The sequence below is a fragment of the Numenius arquata genome, chromosome 3, assembly GCF_964106895.1.
Source record: "Numenius arquata chromosome 3, bNumArq3.hap1.1, whole genome shotgun sequence".
In the NCBI taxonomy this organism is placed as follows: domain Eukaryota; kingdom Metazoa; phylum Chordata; class Aves; order Charadriiformes; family Scolopacidae; genus Numenius; species Numenius arquata.
In genome coordinates, this window is record NC_133578.1 from 56,474,035 (window position 1) to 56,500,546 (window position 26,512).

At 41.3% G+C, this 26,512-nt stretch overlaps 1 protein-coding gene across 1 annotated transcript; it reads left to right on the forward strand.

The window, feature by feature from the left end:
• Positions 1-1,681: 1,681 nt before the first annotated feature.
• BAALC (BAALC binder of MAP3K1 and KLF4) lies at positions 1,682-24,697 on the forward strand. The gene is made up of 3 exons (XM_074145788.1): positions 1,682-1,847; positions 21,156-21,325; positions 24,593-24,697. Exons 1-3 carry the CDS (start codon positions 1,682-1,684, stop codon positions 24,695-24,697), a joined length of 441 nt encoding a protein of 146 aa, XP_074001889.1.
• Positions 24,698-26,512: the final 1,815 nt, after the last annotated feature.

The following is a 26,512-nucleotide window of genomic DNA, read 5'->3' on the forward strand; positions in this document are numbered from 1 at the left end:
CTGGGCGATGCCCTGCGCCCACCTAAGGTACACGCAATCCACGGGAAGTGGGATGTGTGTTAGACCTCTTTGTTGGCTTCAAACACCGCTATATTCCATTGCCCTGGGGACTATCTGCTGGTGAGGCAGTCTGATTGAAATAAAATCTCTGTTGGAACCCTTTTTTTAGATAAAAAAAAGTTTTATTAATCCACAAAAACACTACCACAGTGATGAAAAAGTGGCTGCTTCCTCTCAGACTGTTGTCCCACTGATCCTGGGGTCTTGGTAGCACAGGTATGTGGGCAATAAATGTCAGCAGCACTCTGATGTTGTAAGGGATCTCAGCAGATCTCAGTAGGAAAGTAAGATGGTTGTGAGTCAGCATTTGGCTGAGAAGCTGCTTAGAAACATCTCAATAGTCATCTGCTTTGGGAAGTGTAATGGGTGATTCAGCAACCTAGGCAGCACTCTCCGACCTGAATCACGTGGGATCAGAACGCGGGACCTACCAGCTGGGATGCAAAGTTAAGGCCTGTTGGATCATCTTAAAGATGTTCTACCAGCCTCTAGGAACAAGAGCTTTTAGCTCCAGAGAGGTTGTTCTTCTACTTGCAACTCTAATAAGACAGGGAAGCCTGAGTTTCTCCAGGTTTCACTGGAAGTATCCTTCTTAGCCAACAGCCGTGTTGTGCAACGGCATGAACCACAGCACACACAACTTGTGTATCACGCTGTGAGTTGTCTTAGGGGAAAGAGTCATTCCTGCTTCTCTACTGCAAAACCATTACAGGAGAGAAACATTTATTTGTGAAGGAGTCTCCCTCTCGTGATACAGTCCCACAGTGACTAGTGTTCACGGGGCACGCTCCATCCCTGATGTGGGGCCTCGAGAAGCAGATCTTGCAATACAAACTACAACCACCCATCAATATGACTCAAAACAGCATCAAATATCCCTGTATGTCTGTCATTTAGATTACCTGCAATAGCATAAACTATAGGCTGTTTTGCAGGAATCTGATGTTCTCGGTTGCTTCCCAAAGTGTGTATCCAAGAGGAAGGAGTGGAAGTTTCTCTGGAGTTAAGCACTCAGTATTGCACCTTCAGTTCCCAATTATGCAGCAGGAAATCAGTTAGCGCCGAAGGTGGAAGCAAGGCTCTCCTGGCTAAATCAAGGAAGGGGCAGATGGCTTTATGAAATGGGGTGCAAGACCCAGTCAGGGTGCCTAAACGGGGTGCAAACCCAGGCCAGGGGGACTGCTGTGTAACGTTAGTTACGGCAGGCTGGCGTGTATTGCCAGCCTTTATGTATGAAGCCTATATGTGTGAATCCCAGGGAAGAGGGGAAAGCCTGCCATCCCGAGGCGTGTGCCTGCTCCCTGCCGTCCGCGGGGTCGGGATGGGGAGAGACCGGGGCCGGGCCGGGAGGCGGCGGGATGGAAGAGCGCGGCGAAGCGGGAGGGGAGGGAAAGGGGTAACAGGAGGAGAAGGGGAGGGGACAGCCAGGAAGGAGGGGAGGCTGGAGGAGATAATAAAGCCGGGGAGGAGGGGGAGACAGGCGAGCGAAGCCGAGGAGAGCCGGGAGAGCGAGGATGGGGCGGCGGGCGTGAGCGGGGGCGGCGGGGAGCCGTGCCCGGCGGCGGGATGCTGGCCGGGCGGCGGCGGCGGCAGCGGCAGCAGTGAGCGGGGGGGGACCGCCATGGGCTGCGGGGGCAGCCGGGCCGACGCTATCGAGCCCCGCTACTACGAGAGCTGGACGCGGGAGACCGAGTCCACCTGGCTGACCAACACCGACTCCGAGAGCCCGCCGCAGGAGGGCGGCAGCGCAGAGGCCGGCGGCCGGGAGCAGGGCGGGCCGCGTCCCGGTGAGTGGCGGGGGGGGGGGGGGGGCGGGGGGGAGCGCCGCGAGCGGGTGAGACCGTAACATACATACATATATATAGTGTATATAGGTGTGTATATCCACCTAGCCGCTTTACCTACTTGTCCGGGGCCGTCTTTTTCTGCCCCCCACCAAGAAATGCAGACGCCAAAGTCGGCGCTGAGAAATCCCGGGGGTTCTCCCCGGCAGCTCGGTGCGGTCCCGGCATCGGCCCTGCCCGACCGGCCCCGCCGAGACCGGCATCCCCCCCCCACCCCGCGACCCGCACCGGGGCGGGCTTGTCTCTGAAAGAGCTGGCTCGGTGTCTGGAGACCTTCTCACTGTGGTGCTTGGTTATGAGAGAGAGCATCTAAATGTCATCAACTATGTAATAATGTCACCGGAAAGGAAGAGGACTTGGTCTTTGAGGCTCTTGTTGTGGAATACCCCTTTTTCGCAACGCAAGTAATTTGGGTTTAAAAGAAGGAAGAGGTAGTGATGTGCCAGCCTTCTTCCATGATACCTCAAATTGGGATGATATACAGAAAACTGATCAGATGGTGTGCTGCACAGCACCTCACCCACAATTTTGAATTTCCCAGTTCTCGTCAGTGTGGTACGCTCTTCGTTGTGCACCTGCGGTGTTACAGTAGGGACGGAGATGGGAAAGGGAATGAGGAGCTCTGATCTGATGTGAAGTTTAAAATGTTTTCAGAATTATGATGCATTGCAGGGGTATCTAGAAATCTCAGTCTAGGTCCAGAAATTATTCATGCTAGATGTTGTACAAACACAATATGAAAATGGTCGCTGCCCCAGATAGGTTATAATTTGCATATAAAGCAGTAAATGCCTATAGGCAGCTTCAGAGGAAAAGTAGCAGCTTTGCAGACTTTTGTAGCGAGCTACAAAGCACCAGGAAGAAATCATGAAAGTGCATGAGTGAAGATTCAAAAAGGTGGTCATCACAGGCCAACTGGAACAGGGAGACGATGACTCTGCACTGACCAAAATATGACAGGGAGGGAGAAGAGAAGTCATAGAGGCTGTACTCCTGAAGGCTAAAGAAAGACTTTGTAGTAATCACATGTGAAAATATGAGAATTTGAAGGTGAGTTGGTGTATGAAATGCTGTATTAAAGAAGATTATATAAGGAATGTAAAGAGGTTCAAGATGATACTGGCGGGTAAGCTTGAATGACAGGTGATGGTCTTGTCTCCAGCAATGAAGGCTAAACACAGTGGATGTGACCTCTGTACCCATGCATAGCATTATCTTAGCCATGTTTACTTTGAGTTGGTGCCTAAACATCATAAACAGAAGCCAGATAGTCCAAGATTTTATATTGAATAGGAAGTGTTAAAGAGGTAAATATTCTTCCTAGAAACATGTGATAATTAAATTTGTGTTTACAGATGAGAATACCAGAGATAAGGAGAAGAGGACAACAATCAAGTCCAATAGAGACTGATTAGGGTAAGAGAAACTCTTTACAAGAAAACCTTGAAGAAGAGATTTAGAGAGGAAGGGAATGAGGAGAGGACAGACTAGAAGGAACAAAGGAAGGGCTAGTAGGACTTCAGAGAGGATGAGATTCACCCTTCAACACTGCTGTGGTGGCAATATCTTAAAGAACCTGAGGAAGGCACACTGGTCCCAATTAGTGTCTTGAAAGTCTTACGGTACTTTGCTGTAAGCTGTTGTAGGGTAAGGCTTGAGGTAGGAAAGGAAAGGAATGAGAGGTACTCCAGGGACTAGAAACAGCACCGTTCAGTGAATTTACAGATGAAAGGGAGAGGAAGCAGCAATTGGAGGGGCAAATGAGGTCAAGTATGGGTTTAAGACGTGAAGAGGAAAACATGCCTTTAGTGTGAGAACTGAAAACTACCTAAGAGTGAGAGACAAAAGGAAGGAGTAAGAGAGGGGAGAAGAGTAGGATGGGGGAGATGAGGAGGTGGGATGTGACAGTGGCATAAGTGGAGTAGGCAACTTCTGTAACTGGGACATGGAAAGGGAGGAGGCAGCTGGGGAAGCGGGGACCAGGCAAAGGGGGCTGGGGAGAAGAGGGTGAAGTTCTTTGTCATTTTTCACTTGGAATAAATTGGTGAAATTTTGTGAAGAGAGAGAAGTGGAGGCAGGATGAAGGAAAGCAGTAAAAGGTGGCTGTGATTGCCAACATGTTTCAATTCAGTGGAAAAAACCACCATCAGACATTGGACATCAAAATGGTAAGAGGGGTACATCACTCAGGGATGAAAGAACATATGGCATACAGGCTCAACAAGTATATCAAAGAGGAAAGGGTTAGTAACTACAGTATATTAATCTCATTTCACTCCTAAATTTCATTATATCCTTCTCTTTTTGTCGGCCAACATATTTAGCTTTCTGTGTCTGCTCTTATCGGAACTATATGTATTTGTGTAGCCAAATGTTTGTATCCTTACTAAAGCATTTTGAAAGCTAAAATATTAAATTAAAAAGGAAGTCAGGAGTTTTTTTAATTTTCCCATTGCTTTTCCTTTCTTCCTATTTCAACTGGTTCTTTCTTAGCATATTTCTTCAGTTCTCTACTTGATTATTTACATCCATTTTAATAAAGCGTATTCCAGTCTCCCTGTTTTTTACAGCAAGACACGTAGGACAGTATCAGTTGTTATAATACAGCTAAAATAAGAGAGATGACTTTTCCTAGGTTCACAAGTCACTAACAGCCATCACTATAGGTGGTAGCAACTTGTTGCAGTGCACTGCTGAGGCTTTGACAATTATGAACAAGGTAAATTGATATGGCTGAAGAGGGGTAGAAAAGCCATAAATAACTTCATGAAGCACTGCAGGTGGTGAAGTTGAAAGGCATCTTCTAGAAGGTAAGCGTACGTACTGTTCCTAGGGCAAGTGGCTTCCAGGAGGGAGGAAAAAAGGAAGGACTCGCATGAGCCCATACAATAGAGCAGTTTCTCTTAAGAACATCCATTGCTATGTAAGCGGAGAACTTTTCACAGGATTCAGCTACTGCGTAGGCTATAGCTGGGGAAAATAATAGACTACATTTCTGCTTAGTAACCGTTCCTTGATCCTTGCAACCCTCTGCACAAATTGCCTTCTCGTTAGAAGGTCTGATTCAGCTAAGTGGAAGTGTTAGCACAAGTAATGATTTTCTGGGGAAGTAAGAATCTACAGGAGCAGGCAAGTCCCCAGGGCAGTCACCATGGGTTACAAGCAAACCATGGGGAAAAGGCTGAATTAACAAAAACCTGCACAAAAACTGTCAAGTGTTTTGGAACACATTTGCATGTTCTTCTGTGTTAGAGTGGGATAACTTGCTGATATGTGGATATATGTGTGCTAGTAGCATAAGATGCACTGGTACTGTAAAAGTGCTTTATAAACCCGTTCAGTAGCAGCTATCACAAAAATCAGTATTTTTGTCTAAAGCAGGCTTTAAGTCATCTTACTTCTATTTCTTTCCATTTTTCAGTGACTATGTTAGCTGCTGTATTCAATTATTTTTTCTTTATTATACTTGAAAGTGCCTCAGAGTGGATAAAGCAGCGTGTTGCCTTGTGGTCAGAGAGACCTTACAATCATGATTTACCTCATGGGCTGCAAACTCCTTAGGACAGGATCTGTCCCTACTGTTTTCCAACAGCAACCAGCACAGTAAGACTCCAGTCTCGGCTGGAGATTGTTACTGAAATGCAAATAAAAAAAATTAATTTTTAAATGGTGTGGCAACCAAGGAAAAAATAATTCTCCTGCATCAGAACTGAAAAGCTGCCTAAAGACTCATTTGTTCAGTGCCTCAACTAATAAAACACTTATTTTTTATCATTACTTGATTCACAGTATTGGCTAAGACTTTAAAAACAAAGACAATTGGTTTTCAGTCTTTGTACTTTGCACTGTTTCTATAGCAGTGTATTCTCCTGAAGTGTATTCTCCTGAAGCGTATTAAAGAAAAACATTATCCACGTTTCACACAGACTCACCTGATGCACTTGGGAGAAAAACTTGCTCATGGAGTCAGCAAATGTACCGGCAGTCAGTGCCCCAACAGGAATGAAATCCGCAATTTAGGATCAATTCATTCCCTAGTGAAGACATTTGCAAAATAGCTACGAAATGAGAGTAGAATCAAGTCCATTGAAAAACAAATAAATAAAATCAGAAGAATGCAGGAGAAATTTTATTTAGTATCTAGCAATCCGGCCAACTAACAGTTTACCTTACGTAGTTGCCTTTAATATAGTTGCACATTTATGAATAATTATTGTCTTAAATGACCAGCTTATGCTGCTGCTCTGCTATTTTGTGATCGCTGATGACTGTGGGAGGTTTTATAGACTGGGTTCACCTGTGCAGTTAGCCTCTGGTCGAGACCCACTATGAAGAAATTGGGGTTTCAGAGGTAACCTTTCCTAGAGAAGTTTTTGAAAATTGCTTTTCCATCCTTTACAGTAGGAGAGGCTGGAAGCAGCCGCAGCCAGCGAGCTGGGCTGTGCGAACACCAGTTGCCATGACAACAGGGACTGGTGCTGGCTTGGACCGCAGCTGCAGTCATCTGCTCCTCCATTTACCAGGTATACATAAAGTTAAAAGCTTAACAGAAAGGCATAAGCAAGCATCAGGTTGTAAATGAAAAACTTACTTTGTGCAGCAGATGGTTTCTCTTAAATCAGACTGCAGAGAAGTATTTAATTTAAAAAATCTATTTTAGGTTAAGAGCCAAAGAGGGATCACTTTTGCTAGTGCAAAATACAGGCATATCAGTATCTCTTTCTGGTCTTATGCCCATTTACTGGTGTTCTTTTATTAACGGGTTGGTTCAAAATCTGTTATGTTTAACAAACAATTATAACAGTGATTCTGATGTCATATTTTCAGGAGATAACCTTATCACAGTTCAGAATTACAGTAAAAGTGAATAAATACAGCCTCTCCCTGGACTGTAGAAATATTACAGTAATTCCCTATTCCACCTTAGTCCAGACCTTGGTTATAATGATATAGTGTTTACTAAAGGGTCCCATTTTAATACTGTTTCTGGATTTTAATTATATGATCTCTACCATTACAGTTGTCGCTAGCCTCTGTATGATGAGCAGTAGTAAGGAAACCTTTCTAAATTGCACAAAAAGAGAAGAAAAAAATAGCATGTGGGATGTTTTCATAGAGTAGGGAGAGAAAGCTTTTGCATCTGATTTTTACCATCTAGGTTTCAGAAAGCAGCCACCTTATGTGTCTGCTCAACCTTGTACACCAACTTTCTGTGTATTAATGTTTACATGGATGGGTAACAGACTTCTTATATATGTAAAGTGCCTCTGTAGAGTGGGTTTGTGTAGGTGCTTCCGTCTGCACAAGAGGGAGATTGTGTTCAAAGCTTTCTGAAAATCACTTTCTTAAAAGCATGATTTGATAGGACTATTCTTCAAAGAATGAATGGCACGTAGTTTTAGGTCATCCTTGTGCAACTTTGGCAGACCACATAAACAGCGAACCTGCCTGTCAGGACTGCAAGTACAGACTCGGTACCAAACGTGGAAGTAAGCCAAGGCAATGGAAAAGCCCAGGGACCCTGCAGTATCAACAGTTAAGCGTTCCCATATGCTTTAGGGGCTCCTAGTTGGAATTTTCACAGCATGTCTGCGGGACAGGGGTGGGGAGTGTCGCAGGGCAGAAGAGGAGTAACATGGATGCACCGCCCAGCTGTGTGCCTCCCTCAGAAATGGGCAAATAACAATTTTTGCCAGTAAAAAATGATATTTTTGCATCAGTCTGTGGAGCAGGAAGTGATAAAGACCCTTAGATGGCAATAGAGGAAAATAATAGAATTATATGGATAATCTCTGTAATAAATTATGCTTGTCAGCCCTTTGACCTCAAACTACTCAACATTCCCATTCATCATTCAACTCATATACTTGGGGTTTGCTCAGCATAGAACGCTGTCAAATATTCTAGTATTGGCCTAAACCAGTATTTACTCCACCACAAGACAGCATTTAAATTATTGGAAAAATCAGACTCATCTGATAAATACAGCTTTTTGTAATAGCCATATTTTTCAGTCCAACCATTGCTGTTAATTCTTCCAATCCATACATTTTCATTTTTGCTCTCATATGACAGTTTAATATTGTCTAAATTTCACATAGGTAAAATATCATTTTAGAACAAAAGCTGAAATACAGATTGGAAGCAACAAAATATTTCAATATATTGTCAGAGAACTTCGGCATTTTAATTTTATGCCCTCAAGTCATCCCACTTCTCCCCATCCCACCCCCCAAAACTAAACATCTCCTTATTTTTAAGCATGGAAAAAGTCCTATTGATATTGAGACCACCTACCTGTGCTTAAGCTTTTTGCTAAATTATGAGAGTAGGATTGTTACAAATGCAAATGTTGTTTAAGATAACGTATGGGGAATGTAAGTAATTTGGATGGGACTATTGCTGCTCTTTTGCACTGTGGCCATTCTGTGTAATTATATGCTTTGTGTGTATTGCATGGATTTTGTTATGTTGATTCAGTAAAAAAATGTCACTGATACTCATTTGGCCCGTCAGAACATACTAAGCAACCTCCCACCACCACCTCTAAAAGCTGAGGGACTTGGCTCTTTTTAATCTGGAGAAGAGAAGGCTGAAGGGGAATCTGATCAATGCATATAAATACTTAAAGGGTGGTTGTCAGGAGGATGGGGCCAGTCTTTTTTCAGTGGTGCCCAGTGACAGGACAAGAGGTAATGGGCACCAACTTGAACATAAGAAGAACTTCTTCACTTTGAGGGTGGCAGAGCACTGGAACAGGCTGCCCAGGGAGGTGGTGGAGTCTCCTTCTCTGGAGACATTCAAACCCCGCCTGGACATGTTCCTGTGCAACCTGCTCTAGCTGGACCTGCTTTGGCAGGAGGGTTGCCAGAGGTCCATTCCAACCCCATATCATTCTCTGATTCTGTGATTTTTAAATGAATACTTTTAAAATAAATATCAACTGCCATATTAAAAGGAAGAGTCCAAGCAAGCAAAATTTTATTACAAGTATCAGAGATAATTGATAAATAAGAAAATTTCTTCTATTATAAGCCTTCAGCTTGCTATTTTGTGAGGTGTATTAGACTCAAATGCTGCAAAAGTTTTGATCTCGTTTAATGTTAGGTGGTTAGTGACATTCAGGTACTGCAGCAGAAGGGGAGGGCAGGAGCTCAGCAGGGCTCTCCAGATGCCTGCTCCTTCCTCAGAAGCCTCTTAATTGCACTTTCTGCCTCTAGAATTCTCTCAAAGCAATGAAAAAACCGTAAAAAAAAAAAAAATTTAAATGTGTTATGATCACTTTTCCACGGGGTATCTTAGTATCTGATTAATTCCCGCTTAGCTAATGGCCAACAGTCTCGCTAAATCCCTTCTGCAGTCCAAGGCAGACCTACTAGGTTTGATCGCCCACAGCTTACCCCAGAATAGTCATTTACCCACAGATAAAATAAATTCACTAAAAATGCAATGTGCGTGAACACTTGAATTACATGAAAGGCTTTCCTAGCTATCACAGTACCAGAAAGGAGAAAGGTTGTTGAGCATCAGTGGAGATGATTTGCAAGAGCGACAATTTGGAACCTTCTCTCTGGATAATTTTCCAGGGGAAAAAAAAAATCCTTCTTGCAGCGTTGAAATCTTTCATGAGACAATCTTCTTAGTTACTGAGAGCCAAAGGGCTGTCATTAACTACTTGAAGAGCTGTTGCCCTCTGCCTCTGCAGTGGGCGGTGGGGAGGAGGGGTGGTGAGAGAGTGAGAGTGTCTGAAAGGGTTTGAGCAGGAAACCTGAGCGGAGGTTTTTGTCAGTGACAGGTCCTGCCTGCAGGATGCTCAGAAGAAAATTGCTCTGCAGAATCCTTCTTCTTGTGGAAAAAGCTCCCCCTTCTCCCTCCCTTCCTCCCCCTTTTTATCCTGATTCAGGACATTTAAATTTATTTTTTTTTTCCTCAGGGGTGAATTTACAATTTCTGGCCAGTTCTAATCCTGTATTTTCCACTTTAGGAATGTATTGTTCAAACCTAACACCTAAAAATGGAATTAGCTTTAAGTGAAGACTCCTGCCAATCTCAAAGTAGAGGTGTAATGTATTTCATACAGGAAACAGTTCAGAGTGTAGTTTACCTTGTTGTCCATTGATTAACATTTCCAAAATTTCCACATTGAACACATATTGCAGTAATCCAGCATTTAAGTAACAGAAATCTGTTACTTCTGTACCTGCAGTCAGGTATAGAAATATATTTCTTAATAGAAGCAGAACTGATATTCCTAGTCCCACTTTTTTCTCAGGTATTCCTGCAGCTTAAAAATTAAATAAGTTTATTTCAGTTAAAGAAAATCTGAGATTCAAAGTTAAGTTTTATCTTAAACCAAAATACAGTAATAGTTAAGACCCAGAAACTGAGTGATCGAAACAATGAGTTAATTGTAAGGCAGCACTCTTTTCTAGATTATGCAGATAATATTTCAAAAGCTGTGTGATCGTGTGCATTTCTCAGCAGTGGCCTTGCATTAAAAAAGTGGCTTGGTCCTTTACTGTATGCAAATAAATAATGTGTTCCTATCCCAATTTTATTATCTGATGAGTACATGCATAATTACTTTCCTAGACTGCCACACTGACTTTTCTCCTCTGTTTAGGAAAAATACAGGTTAAAAGTAAACCAAACAGGTAAACGGGGAACAGATGTTTTACCAATTAGCACTGGCAGCTGTAGGCTGTGAGGTGGGATTTTCCATTTTAAGGTTTTCCTGAATCCGCCAAAACCCTCCAGATTGTTCCTGCATTGCTCTTTGTTTGACTGAGCCTTACATTTTAAGCAGCTGATGAAAAAGAAGTAACGTTGAGCTTCTCATTCCTCCTGGAAGATCACGGACTGGGGCTAGCCTGTTCAGGTGATGCCAGCTACTGAAGAGCAAAATAATCAGCCAACCCTTCTATTGATGGACTGATTTTTATTTTTTCCCCCAGTTTCTTAGCAATGCATGTGGTCGTGTTTCTGTTTCTGTACGTTTCATCGGGATATTGTCTTCTCCTTGTTTCTTCTGCCATTGCAATTGTCACTCTTGTAAGCTGCTAGTATTTCCCAGGTGGGCCATCAGAATTGTTTTAAGCACTCGCAGTGCTAACAGTAGGAATTTCTGCCCCTTGCATAAGGCTGGAGCCCAACTGCTTTCTGAGTGTTTAGCACTGTCTGTGGAGAAGATGAAAAAAATGTCATGGATTTATCTAATAGATTGTTAACAGCTGATGACATTAGGTTTCAACACAGCTGCTGCCCTCATTTTAGGATGAACACTAAAGGTGAGTGGTCACTTTTTCACATGCATACAGATACCTTAAGCCAAAGCATTTTATGATGACACTCACACCGTGAGCCAGTTAAGTCATCAGTATCCTTTCATATACTCACAGACTGTAAGGCTGGAAACGTCACCTGGCCATACGGCCACCTAGTCTTTTCCAAATTAATTCCTATATGGAGCATACATCTGGGACATTCAGACTTAATTTACAGCTTTCCAGTGGCTGACATTTTGCCTAAGCCTTTGTAAATCAGGCCGGTAGCTAATCACTCATTGTTAAAATACTTGTCTAACGTCTTACCTGGAACCTTTAGCTTCAATTTCCAGCTGCTGGATCTTGGTGAGCAAAACTGAAGTTTCATGTAGATGCAGATGCCTTTCACAAGGATTTGTTTAGTCTGCCTAAACATTTTTGCTGCTTCTCAGTATGACTAATTGAAATGATGCTATCCACTCATCTTAAAATTCCATGCGTGATTATCTAGGTAATGAGAATGATAATAATACTTTCCATTTCTGTGTTGGAAATTAGTCTGAAACATAATGAGTGATGTTTCATTACCACATCCTGAAGGAGAGGGAAAGACCACGTGAAGGAGGAGGAAAAACCATGTGAACATCTACAAATCTAAGCCACTGTTCAGAATCCGTCTTCAAACAGGGTGGGTGCAGTTGTGGGAAGAGTGGTTGAGGGAGGGACAGGAGTCTCCTGCTTGTTTTCCGTCTCACACGGTGCTTTCCTATAGTGGGAACTTCTTTCTTTGTATCTTAAGGAAAGAGTCAGACAGGAACTGAGCCAAAAGCAAGTACCTTTGGAAAGCAGGCTGACTTGACTTAGTTTGGACACCCATGATGTACTGTGCATGGAGGATATAATTTTTAGGGTGATTTTTTTGTGGGCAGTACTGAAACATAGCCTCTATCTTTGCACGTGGAGAAGCAGATGCCCTGCTAAAATGCAGTATTATGAAAAGCACTTCAGAGGTTTGCTATTTGCATGTTGTTTTTTCACTTGGGAGGAATGAGTGATCTGTTTCTGGCACATCACGTGGCATTGTAAATTGTTTAATCCATTCTGTCTTGTGATTTTCCCAGGCATAAAATATAATAAGCCTCCAATGTCTTCCAAACTGTTGCTAATTCTTATTCCACAACATAGTGATAATTCAGTTCCTCTTTCCTGTTCCAGTTACTAAAATCTGTATCTTCCTCCATCAAACTCTGTTGTCTTTCTGCCATTAAGTCCTTCCCTTGCACCCTGATTACAATTCTTTCAAGTTTACCTTTCCTATTTTCCCTTTATGGTCAGACCAATTCACCCCTGTTCTGCTTCTGGAGTCTATTTTCCATGTAGTATCCTTTGTCTTGAGCTTTGACATATCACACATCATTAAAGACTGTTGAATTGTGTTTTTTCTAGTTGGAGTAAATATAAATTTTATATTCACCTTTCCTTTCATAGATGTGCTTGCACCACTGTTAAGTTTGTTTACAAGATAGTTGTACCCTGATTCTGTATCATAATTTGAAATCAAAAGATACCGATATGTGAAGATCTGCCTGTAGCTGGGAAAATAGGCCATGTAAGGAACATCAAGGTTGCAGTTTTGATGCTGCCCTTTTTATATTCTACTTGTCTGCTAGAATCCTTGAATACTCTCTAGTAGAAATCTTCATATTTTAGTAATAAATCTGATCAGCCTTTCAGAGCTATTTATCATATATTTATTTACGCATGTTCATGTTAAATTCCAGGTTTCAAATTTTGTAGAAATTCCTTCTATCTAAAAAAGAGGAGCCACTTGCCTCACTTCAAAACAGCAGCAGTAAAAGAAGTTTTGAAGTACAGAATTCTATAGGACCCTTGTTTGTTTCATGCTCAGAAATGAAGTGGCAGGAAATAGGAAAATAAGCAAACCTGCCCACCAAAACCGTTACAAGATGTAGTGCTTGGTCTCACAGTTTTGCCAGGACTCCAATGCACATAAAATCATTTAAAAGCATTAAATATGTTCATCATGAGCCAGTTCTTTTTGTACTGAATTTGACATTTAAGACCATAATCTTACAAAAGAACATAATTCCATAAGGCTCCTGAATGCGACAAAACCATGGCCAGACAGGATCTCAGAGTCTGGTTTGCCTTCTGCTAGTAGCTATTATCTGAGCCCCGTCATCTTGCATAAATATAGAATTTCCTCTTATTTATCACCTACTTCCCTTAGTGCTGAAAGTAAAGCAGATACCTTCTAGACAGAGAATGAAGAGACTGTTTATGCTCCAAGGCCAGCTGAGTTCAAACAAGCCTCCCATGGAGGTAGGGAGGAAGGCACACGGCTCCCCCCTCTTCCCCGCGCCTGTCGGACCAAGCTGCACCGGGCATGGCTCAGCCCTGCCTGGGCAAAGGCAGCTTTGGAGGGACCTGCCAGGCACGGAGGCTTTCATGTGAGGAGGACAGATCTCTTTCCCCTGCCTTGTCCCCAGTCCATTGGGGGGATAGTATTTCTGTGGCATAGAATCACAAAATGGTTCAGGGTGGAAGGGACCTTAAAGGTCATTGAGTTCCAACCCCCCTGCCATGGGCAGGGACACCTCCCACCAGAGCGGGTTGCTCAAAGCCCCATCCAGCCTGGCCTTGAACACTTCCAGGGATGGGGCACCCACAGTTTCTCTGGGCAACCTGTCCCAGTGTCTCACCACCCACATCTTTAAAGAGAGGCTCCGCAGCATTTGATGGCCGATGCAGAATGTGTGGAAGATGCAAATACATTTGTTTTGTTTTGTTTTGCTTCACCGTCTAAAATTCCTGTTGCATTAGAGTTCGGATAAATCATTCTGGATTCCCTGAGTGTCTGGGCAGCAAATTTATTATGTTACTGTATTTGCTGATTCAATAAATACAAAACATTGTTTCTGATGTCGTTTTCCTGCTGCAACAGGTCCTCCCTCTGCACATCTTCTGGATCCTTCATCCTGGCTTACAAACCCACTCTCTGCTATGTCTGAAAGTTTGTAAATTCTTCCTTGTTAGGAAAAAAACCCCCTGTTGCCACTTTTCTAAGCATCTGGCCTCACCCTGAGGCTTTTGCCTTGGAGGAAAAGACTTAAGCTTGGCTTTTGTCACAACCTCCACTCGATTCATTTTCTATAGGATCCATGCTGTCTTTTATTTCTGCAGCGGAAGTACGTAACCAGCACTCAGGCCTGCAGATACGTCATTTTCCCGAACGTTAATAGTTTCAAATCAGGAAAACAGGTATAGAAAATGGGTATTTCAGTGCTCTCTCTGCTTATCACTCTGTAGCATTAAAAGCAAGAAACTCCGTGATGGTAACAAACACATACTTCCTCTGAAAGCAACTGCATGTTGTGGTGACATTGTCCGTGCAAGTTTACTGTGAGTTTTCTCAGAGTCCATTTCTACTGTGCAGTATCTTATTATTCAAGCGTTTTCTAAAACAGCATCTTATGCATTATTAATAAGATAACAGCCACGATAAATAAAAAAAGGGTGTTGCTGAACCAGAAAATTGAACCTTACTGGTTTGTTCATAGTCAATTCCAAAGATACAAATGTAGCATACTAATCAACAGCTCCTCACTTGTTACTCAATAGCAGAGCGTGTGACGGCACAGGGTCCACAGTACTGGCTCAGATCTATAGAGTATCCAGCTCAGAATTCACATCCTGTTTTGGCCACTACCTGCTGCTTTAAAATCAGGTAGGAGAATACTGTAGCAAGCACGTGTGGAATAATTTTCTCCAGAAAGGTCTGATCCTTTTGGCTAAGGTTAACTTCACCTCTGTACTACAAGGCTTCATACCCCTCCCGAGTTTCTTGCCAGCATTAGCTAATTTTTGTTAGTCACAGAAATTTTCAGTTCAGCTTTGGATCTAACTAAGATACTGCCCTTTTACCAGGTCTATGCAAAGACATCCAGGCAGACCTAGCTTCATGCCACCTGTGGTTTGAGAAGTTTCCTCTAGTCCTGATAATTAAGGGCTACCCTTAAATGTTGCTATCTGGTTCCTTTCTCCCATATCTGATCTTTTGCAAATACATATTAGCTTTCTAGTACATAGATAAGATGTCGGAAAAAGCCTTGAGGAAGTCTTATCTTTATATTTCGTCATGCACAAAATTGACCCCCTGATTCCCTTTTTTTTCCCTGTCTCTCTGTTCCAGCTGTTGATCCATCACACTATTTTGCTTTTTACTCCAGTTTTACTTCCACAATCGGAATTAATTATGTCATTTTCCTCCTCTTCACGTCATCTTCGTTTCTATACTAAAATATGGTTAGAAAGTATTAAATCTTAAGAGTAAAAATTTCCTCTCCTCTTCATGAGATACTCTCATAAAGGATCATTAGAATTCTTAGATGTAACCAGGCTCTAAGAACTGGCAGTTCTTATGACATATGATATACACTCATATACACTTACGGCAGTGTCTATGCATTGGTTATCCGTGGTTTTGTTGTCACTAGTGTTGCCATTATATAGTAGAAGAAATCAGAAATACACGTCTAAAATCTCCATTTCATGTTTTACATTTTCTTCGACTTCTCTGCGATGAACATCCTATTTACTAAAACGATTCCTTAAAAATCTTTCTTAGTTTGTTCCTTCCCCATTAAATGGTTTTAAAGAGTTATAAAATGTGATTTAAGCATGCTTTATTTTGAATGCCTATAAGCTTGCAAGTCTGTAAGCAACTTTTTGGAGTATGATTTTAAGTATATATCTCCTAAAATACAAAATGCCCGAGGTATTAAGAACTTATATACTTTAGTATTATTAATAAACTGGTTTAAAGTATCTAGTGCTTACAGAAAATAAATGTTGCAGGGATGGCCTTAGTTTTATGTAATTAATTTTTGGTGATATGTAAGGGAATCCTGTCTGTACCTTGTGTCTTATTTCATTTTTCACAGATGTGCGGTGCTTCTGTCTGGGAATTTCTGAAAACTCATTAATATTTAAAAATTATTAGGCTTGTAGACAAAAGAATAGATGCTAGGACAGATTAAGAGGTCTTGTAGCGCATGGTAGAAGATGGGGCTTGGTGACTTTTGCTCTTAGAGAAGTGAGGTGCAGCCTGCCAGGAAGGTAAGTGGGGCAGACAGGGAGATGTTGAGAGAGAGGAGTCAGGGCATAAGTATGTTACAGCCAGCAGAGAGAAAAGGGCATCACAGACAGATTTCTCTGAAGGCATTGGTGAATTTGCCTCAGATTTCCGAGTGGCATTTAGGAACTGAAGGATGCCTTTGGACAGTACTGTTTGCTGCCTACAACTCTGTCTGTTTTCTCTACAAAATGGTTGTGTCCTACCTGTGATTAATATTGTGATGATAATAATTATGGTAAATTAATAAATACAATTTTAGAGAATTAGGGTAACAGAAGCATTGAAGTGTTCTGAGTCTTCCTTCTAAAAGCTAATGTTGATGTTTGCTTGGACACACTGAATTTTTCATTACGTTTGCAGCAGAGAGAGTAGGAGGTTATCCCAGAAAGACTGGAAAAACTTGGTGTCTTACTGGCTGCCTGAATATTCAACATTAGGATAAACTATTAATTATCAGTAGCAGAAGTTCTTGGAGAGTTAATTTTATTTATACTGTTTATATGAGCAACTTAAAAATACCAGTGCCTTTATTTTTGTGTTAGTAGTGACAATTGTCATGTTCTATTTTATTTATTTGTCCTCTTCTAGAACTTTATATTATCTTTAATATGCCGTTTGTTCTCCTTAATATGCCTGTTGTTCTCCACATAGGATACATATTTCAGACAGATTTGTTCTGTCTTGCTGGTCTTCATACTTGTATTGGGATACCTCTGATTTTAGGTAGCTTTCTCTTCATTACTCATTGATTTAATTGTGAAACTGTTCTTAAATGCCCTTCTTTTAAATTGTGGATCAGCTAAAACATACCCAGATATCCCACAGACCAATTTTTAGTTTTGATATATACAATTCAATAACTATAGCTGATTTTTGTCTGTATCCAAATTTTCCAAAACTTCTGTATTTTAGGAATTTTGAACAGAAGGCAGTAATTTAATGCCAGTATTTTAGTGGAAAAAAACTAGGGCAAATTTGTTTTTTCAAAATCTACTCAAATTTTGAATGTGAAAATACACAAGACGAAAGATTACTTGAACTGCCATCATTTGGTCTAAATCATCAGATTTCTTAGTTTCTTATTCTTTCTAATATCTCTTAGTGAAAGAGATATTAGAAATAAAGTTTCTTTGTACAGGTTATTTGTAATCAGTCAGTCACACCACATCACATCACATCTTACTCTGGGCCAGCAACTTCTTCAAAAGTCTTTGGCACACTTTTTCCTGTAACACAAGGGGAATCTTTAGGGAACCCAGGCTAAATGGGTGAAACAAACGTGTGTCCCCTGATGCAGGGGTAGTTGGAAGCAATGTGAAAATACCTCCAGAGGATGTGGATAGCTCAGCAAGGCAACTGGGTGAGAAGAACGAGTGTAGCTGGATGAGCGGGGTTTGGTTTGGTTTGGTTTTATTGGGTCACGCACCAATCTCAGCTGCTTTCTGCTGCTTGTTTCGATTCCTGTCCTCCCTCCCAGGTTGTGCCAGTCCGACTGCTTGCATCATTGGGTGATGAATAGAGTCTAGGGATTGATTTCAATTTCAAATAACCCTTTTTTTTTCCTGGTGCTGCTGAAAAAATTGTTTGTCAAGCTGCAGCCTATTGGCCTGGTAAGAAAGGCGAGAGTAAGCTGGGCTGTGCAACCTAGCAAGCTGGTGAAAAGGAAGATGACAGCAAGCTTTGCCATGGCAGAGAAAATTCTTTTAAGCACATTTCATGCTGGAAAGATAGACTTGGATTTGTGAGCAATGGGGCTTCTGCTTGGGTATTCTCCCTGCGTCCACCGAGATAGAACTCGTGTATGTTCTTTATAAATTAACCTGGTTGTGTGCAATGAAATACCTGCCTCTTGTCATCCATTCCTCCTCGTAATGGGAACAGCCTGGCAGTCCCCCAGACCCTGACAAACCATTCCTGAGGGAAAGGTCGCCGTCACATCAGTGTGGGTTTGATAATCACCCAGAAACCCAGGGTTTGGGAAAGGAGCCATAAAAATATTCTAGGCTTGCCAGTTCATTTAAAAATAAAATACGTGTATTTGACAGAGCATTGTGATGGGATCTGCTGTTTTCCCTGGCCTCAGGAGGCCCACAGGCTTTTGGCAGGGGTTGCTCTGGCAGAGAACATGAGAACGAAAACAACATTACTGAACCCATTTGTTTAAATTTCTACAGAAGCCCTACAGTGAAAGACCGAGGAGGTTATTTACCGAACCCATGCTGTGAGGATGATATAAATATCTCGCCAGTTAGCTTGGTTTAAACAACACTGAGGCAAGACCCTGAGTATTGCCACCCTGCTAGCTTGCACATTCCAGATGGCATAGAAGAAGAAAGTTAACTCTTCCATTTTTGTTTACTGTGGCAAACCCTAAATAGCAATGCAAAAATATTTGCTATTTTAAAAGCAACCATGTGTTCCTCATCTTTTTTTTTTTTTAACATCATCTCTGTTTTGCAATCAGCATTTTGTGTTATTTATATCTAGTCTATGAAATAGGTGTCACTTTATGAATTGCCAACAAATCTTGTGCTCTCGCTTCCACTGCTCAGGCATTCTCACTGTAATTCCTGCTCAGTGCTCATACATAAAGAGCAAGTCACTGAAGTCTTTAAACTGTTGCCCACTCTCTAAATCATCTATTTGCCGATGAAAAAGAATTCTAAAATGGTTTCTTAACTTCAGAATAGCAAACGTATTTCAGAATAAAATAAAAAAGCTTTTTGCATGAGTATTTTGGACCACCTGGGCTGCAAACTAACAGAGGACAAAAAATGAACCAGAAATACCATTTTCAGGATAGAGATTTTCCATCAGCCTCCAGAAATGGATTGATGTAAGAATTGTTCTGTACGAGACCAAAAGATGCAACACAATCTGATACATGAACAATTGTGCCTAATAACAAATTGGCTTTTCAGCTGACAGCTGTTTCACCAGACAATTTGGAGGCCAGATGGCTAAAGGGACACATGGAAAAAGTAATTTAGTAGGATGACTCCACAGAAGGAAAAACTCATAATATGTATATGTTTGAAACTTCCAAGATTCAATTAATGGAATTAGTATGTAATTCCCAGAGCGTTTTGTCTGTTCAAAGCTGTGCTCAAGCTTGTTCTCGCAGCTCCACTGCAAGGTGAAGCAGTAGACTACGGACTGACTCCTGACTCACACATGGCTAATTGCCTCTCCATCTCCCTCCCTGACAATTGATTTTGTCTATGATATCACATTGTGCCACTTACCATTCTGCACCAAGCCATTTTTCTGTCTCTCATTGTGCACTGTGGAGTGGTAGGAAGAGATAAGACCTAAATCACAAGTAGGTATGGACTTTCAGGAGATGCAGGAGCGGTGAGGTTGACTTTTGTCTCATGGACAGTAAGATTTAGATGGGAGAACGACAGCTTTTATATCTAGCAGAAAAGGCAGCTTCCAAAGACTGCTCGTGGTTGGTTGTTTTTTTTTAAATTAACTATAATTTAATATTTTCAAGTTCCAACTCAATATTTTTTTCTATCAAAAAGTAGATGATTTAGCACTATTCTGAGTGACCACCACTGCAAGTAAACTGTTTTAGGAACACTCTGACACCATCTTCTGACTGCTTAGGGAAATGCAGTGACTAGTTCATATTTATACTTCTTAAATCTTACATGACTTTAGATATTTTCAATATAAAGACTTTGAATATTTGATTGAGGCTTTATTGATTTCAGTCATTGCCTTTGCCAGCTGCCACTGATGTTGCTTTCTGCTGATAAATCAGCTTTTCTTACAGATTTCTGGGAAGGGATTCAGGACTTTTTCTGCTTCCTTTTTAATGCCTTTAATACTGTGCTTGAATTCCCACCTGATTCATGGCAGAAGGTTTTGTTGACACAACGCACACTTCAAGTAGCAATGAATTGTCATTGGTTTTCTTCATATTTATTTTTCCCTTAGTATCTGTGACTCCTTGCTTCATCCTCCAGTTTTGATACTTGCATTGCCAGTTAGTAAATCTGGGGGTTTTTTTCTATTTGAACATAAAGCTCTTTATAAATAAATTTGAGAGCTCCAATCATGCATTCCACTTTCTCTTTGTATTTGGATTTCAAATCCAGCATTGCAACCAGATGTTTAGTGCTCTGCACTCACTATAAATGACAACTGATTTTTGTTAATCCAATAAGATGAGAAAATTCTCTTAGGCTGGCCACTATCACATTGTACAATGTGTCTTACCCACTCAGCTAGAGCAGAAAGCAAATTAATCATTTATTTGATTACCAATAGTCAAAATAGTATGAAATATATTTTTTTCTGAATTTCCTTCCTCAACTTCTGATTAAAGAAATGTTCAAGGCCATAAATAGAGCAATCTCTCCATCCATATCAGTCTCATCTGTCCTGCTCACATATAACCCTGTCATTTTCCAGAATTGAAACAGATTTAAGCGGAGCCCCTCTGGGTCCTTAGTTAAACCCTTGGTCATGCAAGCAGCTGCGTGTGTGGAGAAGCCAACGGTGATCTACAGGTGACCAAAAGGCTACCGATATGCCGCACCCAGCAACCAATTTTCCATGTTTTCTGAGCCAGTGTTTCATGGAGCAGTGAACTACAGGAGAATGGCCAATAACAATGGGCCATAAATAATGGCCCAATAAAAAATGGGAAGTGTGAGGATAAAGGTGATGAAAGGAGGTAGACTTCTCCCATTGTAGTCCCCTACCTCACCTTCCATGACTTGAACTGTCACAAAAACCTGGTGAAATAGGGGGAAGCCAGAGGCACAGTTGTAAACTGTTCCTCAGTATTAATTGCACAATTTCTCATGTCCCTGCTAGGTATTCTGGAGGATGGAAAATCAGCTCAGACAGGTGTAACTACAGCATCAGCCACAGCTGGAATGCTGAACACCGAGAAGAGGAGCAATGGTGGTCCTCAGTGTGAGAACCCCATGGTCCATGGCATGGGAGCTAGGACGCAGAGACAGAACAGCTTCAGAGCAGCAGAGGTAAGAGTATAATTATGTACCCTGATGCTCAGCACTAGCTTCAACCAGGTCAAACTTATTTTTGTGATAATCTTCCTCGTTGCAGTCAGACTGTATTTAATGCCTTGGGGTAAGACAAAATGGCTGCACCACAGGCACAGCATGATTAAGCCTAGCCCCTCTGACAATGTCTCATGCCTGAATGGCCACAGAATTGATGTTTTATTTGGCAACTGGAGTAATACACACACTGGTACAGCAAAAAACCCTATGCTTACTTTTTTTCAGCTCAGTCCAGGTGTGGCATGTATTGTGCAAATTGTTTAGATTAATTATCTGAAAGGGAATGTTCCTTAATTGCTGCTTTGCTTAAATTACGTGCACTGCACGAACTCTGGTTCATTTAAGGCTGGATGCAAAGCCCGAAAAATATCAATGGGAGTCGTTTTGGTAACTTCACTAGGCTTTGGATCAGATTCTCCTCCCTTCTCCCCCTCACTGACCATATACGTAGTCTAAGGATCACCCAGTGTAACAATAACATAAGGAAACCCAAGGCTTTGGGGCTAGACCAAAGCCCAAGTGTCTCTGTCCTGTCTCTCACAGGTTTCCACCTGCCGCCCTGTTTGTGTAGCAGCTGCTGAGCTGCTGCAGATTAAAGTCACCCAAAGGCTACGGTTGGTTTACTGCTTCCTCGGTTTCTCAGATGGGATGACCTCTCATCATGGTGTGTGGTTGAACCATGACACCCACCCCATCAGAAGCCGTCCCCTCTTGGGAATCACGTCCGTGAGAGAGGCAAATTTAAACCCAGGGGGACTGAGCAAATGAAAAATGGAATTTGGATTGAACTTCACCTTGCTAACAAACAACACATTGCAACATGTCTGTTTATTTTATACCTTCACTGTGTTATCCTTTGTACTGCTGTAGTACAGAAATATTCCCTGGTGACTTGGATCCTGCTGTATCTTTCCATGAGATACTGCAGCTCCAGACATCCAGGGACACATTCTACAGCAGCATGACATCTAGTGCCACGGGATTGCTGTAAATGGAAAACATAAATGCCTGCCATAGCCACTAGCCCACTGAGAAAAATTAATTGGTCAGGTTGGATATGGTTGAACAGAACTAACATAATTATTAATCCAATTTGGAAAAGACTTGGCCACGCTTGAGAATTATAGTGTATACCTGACATATTGTTGGAGAAAATTGTTTGTCTAATTTTGTATGCGATTAAGAAATTACTTCTGCATGTAGACTTACTAGGAAGCATGGGCAAATTCCCTCAACATATTAGCAACATTGCTCTAACTTGCTCTGGGCAATCCTGCTTCAGCAGGGGAGTTGGACTAGATGATCTTTATGGTCCCTTCCAACTCTAAAAATTCAGTGAAATTCAGTGAAATTAATAATGTGAGTGTTAACTGTAATGGGACTACTCAGTGAAGTGTGGGTTCCTGACCTGGGGCCCCATGGCTTTGAATTCATCTTCCCACCTTTTTCTAGCTAAGATACATTCAGTAACATACATCTGTACTGTTGCAACCCAGCGCAAACAAAATTTCTGATAATAAATAGGGCATTTCCATTATTCTATGCATCTAATGCAGGTGCCTAAGAAAGGAAAGTAATTTGTCTCATCTTCTTATAGTAAAAAAAAAAAAAAGTATTTTCCTACAGTGAAAGTGTATTATCTAAGTTAGGCTCCAGCTCTGGTTTGCCATTCTGATTCTCTGTTTTTCCACCGACTGTTTCGGGAAGCGTAAGATGAGCAGGTTTCTAATTTGGACACCTAAAGTTTAGGTGCCCAGAGCTGAGAATGTGACTCTCCCCCCAAATCAAAATGTGCCCGTTTTATTCATCTGAATATTCACATTGACTACAGTTTTTCTTTTATCTCTTGCGTGCTGTAGAATACAACACGATGCAGCACGTGGTGCTCTCAGGAGAGTTGGGTTCTGCCATCAACCTGCAGGGCAGCAGGGGGTAAATTGCTTTACCTCTCTGCTCCTCATGTTCTCAGGCATCAAGCTCTAAAGCATCCTCCTGCCTTACCCCTACCATCAGTTACCTGACAGGGTTCAAGTTGTGGTGTCAAAAACAAAAGGGTTTGACATGGGATACAGTTGGGAAATTTTACTATCCTCTCATAAGGGTCATGTCAAAACAACTTGGAAGTAAAATATGCTGATGATGAAAGGAGTCTAGTACCAGTGAAGGCAATAGAATGGCCAAGCACCCCGAAAGCAAAGGTAGTATCAGATTATGTCACTGACTGACAATAACTTGGTTTGATTTTCATAAGATGTATAGTCTTTGGAGAGTCCTTGTGTGAACAGGAGTACTGGGGGAGGAGATAGCAAAGGAGCAGGTGTATTCAGGATGCAGAAATCTGCAGTAGTACACACTGGCAAATAAACAGCTTTTGCTCTCAAATAAATATGTACCTTCCACTCACGTCAGTGGAAGCTTACCAGACATCATTGCATCTGCCATCATTACCATCTAAATGATGCCTAATTTACTTGGCATTCTTTACACCTACAAAGTGTCTCATGAAACACTGGAAATGCAATAATCAAAGCCACCCAACTCAGCTCCGTGTCTTTATCAGCCAGGTTCTGAGTGTCCTTTGCTAGACCCAGCCAGTTTAGTGTGCAGTGTAGTGTGTTGCTTATGGCAACAAGCAGACAAACTAGGCGATGGAGAAGGTTAAATTTAAATTAGGGATGCACTTGCATGCCTCAGACGGACTGACTTTTTTTGAATATTTGGAAATAATCTGATGAAGCTCTGAAAGGTATATGTTATACTTGCATCTCATATGCAGACAGAACTGTTATTTTGAAATTGTATTTTCACTTAAGAAACATAAAGTAGAGAAAATTCTGTCTCAGGCTAGTCGCACGCAACTCCCAGTGACATCAAAAGGAACCTCTAATTTCCACTTCTGGACTGAAAACAGATTTGTTTGCTCCGCTTTCAGAATGCACATGTGCAGAGATGCTAATGGTAGCCAAGAGGGTTGATCCAAAGCCCACCGGTGTCCAGAGCCCTTATGGAAGTTATAAAATCTCGTGTCCATGCTGAATGAGAAAGTTGCTCCACATCACAGTGCTGCGTGAAGAATGTTGGAGTCTTTCTGTTTATTAAGTAGAACTGGTTTTATGAGTCTTTCTGTTTATTAAGTAGAAGTGGTTTTATATATTAGGAGGTCATTGTCCATGACTCTTTGCGCTGTCAGTGTGGAACTCACTGTACTGTTTAAAACTTTCACAGAGTAAATGGGACCCACAGAAAGTGTCCACAAAAGAAGTCACCATTAACGTTACAAAAAGCTTCAGACAAAGCGACAGAAGGAAAACAAAGAATTGTGTCAATTAACGAAGCAAAGCGCCAGTGAGGATGGACCTAACATTGCTTCGCTGCACTTTAAATGTCATCAGTTGCTGAATATATGAGGATCTCCCGATGTTCCATGCTGAATACAGCAGGCAGCTGCTGCTGAGTGCCTTCAGAAACATGTCTTGTAGAAGCCAGCTGCAGACGCTGTAGGATGTTCAGATGTGATTTGTCTGAAGCAGTGGCACTGTGTGGACATATGCCAAAATTCATGCCATTTGGGTTTTACTAAGTCCTATGTTATCTCCTTGTGTATGTCCTGTTCTGCATTGCTATTAGGATGAGACTAAATGCTGAGAGGTACAGTTCATAGCAATTTAAACCAGGAAATGAACAAATGAATCTGCATTTTTAGTCATAAGGGGGTTCCAGTGTGTACATTCAAACCCACGGAGTTCATTTAAAGAGCTCACTTTCATAAAACTCAAAGGCCTCAGAAAAAGACACAGGGGTGGCCCCCACTAAATCTCTTTTTTTAATTATATATATTGGTTATATATAGTTAAGTCATATAGTAACATTTTTATATATTAATCTTTTAATTACTTAGTTTTAATTTCTTTTCTGTATTGACAGAATTTAGGCATTAAAAACAGTCACTTTCATATTGATCAGCTTTACTTGAAGTTCCTAGTCTTAGCTGGCAGGTAGGGTTCTGGCTACTTAGTTATTTTATACATGCTGTTTTATTATGTTGAGGCCCAGACTGACCTGGGAAAAAAGCAATCATTAACATTACATGAATATAACCGTAATTCTTAAAATCATATTCCAACAACAGCTCCAAAAATTAACTTTATTTGATCAGATATAGTTGATTTGCTGTGCAGAACTTATTTAATTGCATTGTAAGCATCCTGTATCATAGTACTCCTTGTCTATTATAAATATACAGCTAAAAGGAATATAATTGTTCAGTGTAGTAAATACCAGGAATTAACTCAACATATTACTTCTTAATATAGAAGTAATAATATATATTCTCTGTGAGTTTGTATCTTTATGAAGATAAAAGAGGTAAGTTTATTTGCCGCCCCCATCAGACATATATAAGTATCCTTAGAGGGCCATTTAAAATAACTATTCAAAAGTTGTTCATAACAAACAGACAGCGTTGGGAACAAACTCTGTGTATGAACTGCAAGAAGTCCTTTTTACACATAGGCAAATAAGTATAAGTAGAATTTTGGGACTGACTCCTAATCTATTCCTTGTTACGATCGTTTTAATAACTTGCTGCTAGACATGTGAGTACTTAAAACTTTCCTTGGAGTACAAGTCTATGCAATAGGGAATTGTTTATTAATTATTCCGACACAAAGGGCAACCTGAAGTCCAGAGCCAGTGCGAGATTTTTGCATACAATATCATATGTATAAAAAATATTTATTTTTAGATGTCCTAAAAAGGTGCAGAGAACTTGTGCTAAGCTTTCTGCAGGTCAGCGTGTTGTCTGGTAATTGACCTTGCGCTGCACATTTATGTACAAGAACTAAAAAATATTGAAAATAGTGTTGTACGGGTAAGACAACAGCAGTCTGTACGACCTTCCAGCTTGTGGCTCTCTGCCAACTTTCTGGCAACATCATAGCACAGGAAGGGACTTGACTCATTCTAACAACAAACAGTGGCTGTAAGCAGCTCACCATTATTAATTTAGAAACGGATAGCCATTGTTGGTGGACGTCTGCTGAGCTAATTGAAAGCACATGTTCAGGATCCTGCATTATTTGTGTGGAACAGAAGATGAACCATTTCAGATCTGTGCCAGACTTGTAACCCGCTTCTGTTTCAAAG

Coding starts and splice junctions, on each gene's coding strand:
- BAALC (XM_074145788.1), top strand. CDS start 1,682: ATGGGCTGCGGGGGCAGCCGGGCCGACGCTATCGAGCCCCGCTACTAC. Junction 1,848..21,155: donor GCAGGGCGGGCCGCGTCCCG/GTGAGTGGCGGG, acceptor TGTCCCTGCTAG/GTATTCTGGAGGATGGAAAA. Junction 21,326..24,592: donor ACAGCTTCAGAGCAGCAGAG/GTAAGAGTATAA, acceptor AAACTTTCACAG/AGTAAATGGGACCCACAGAA.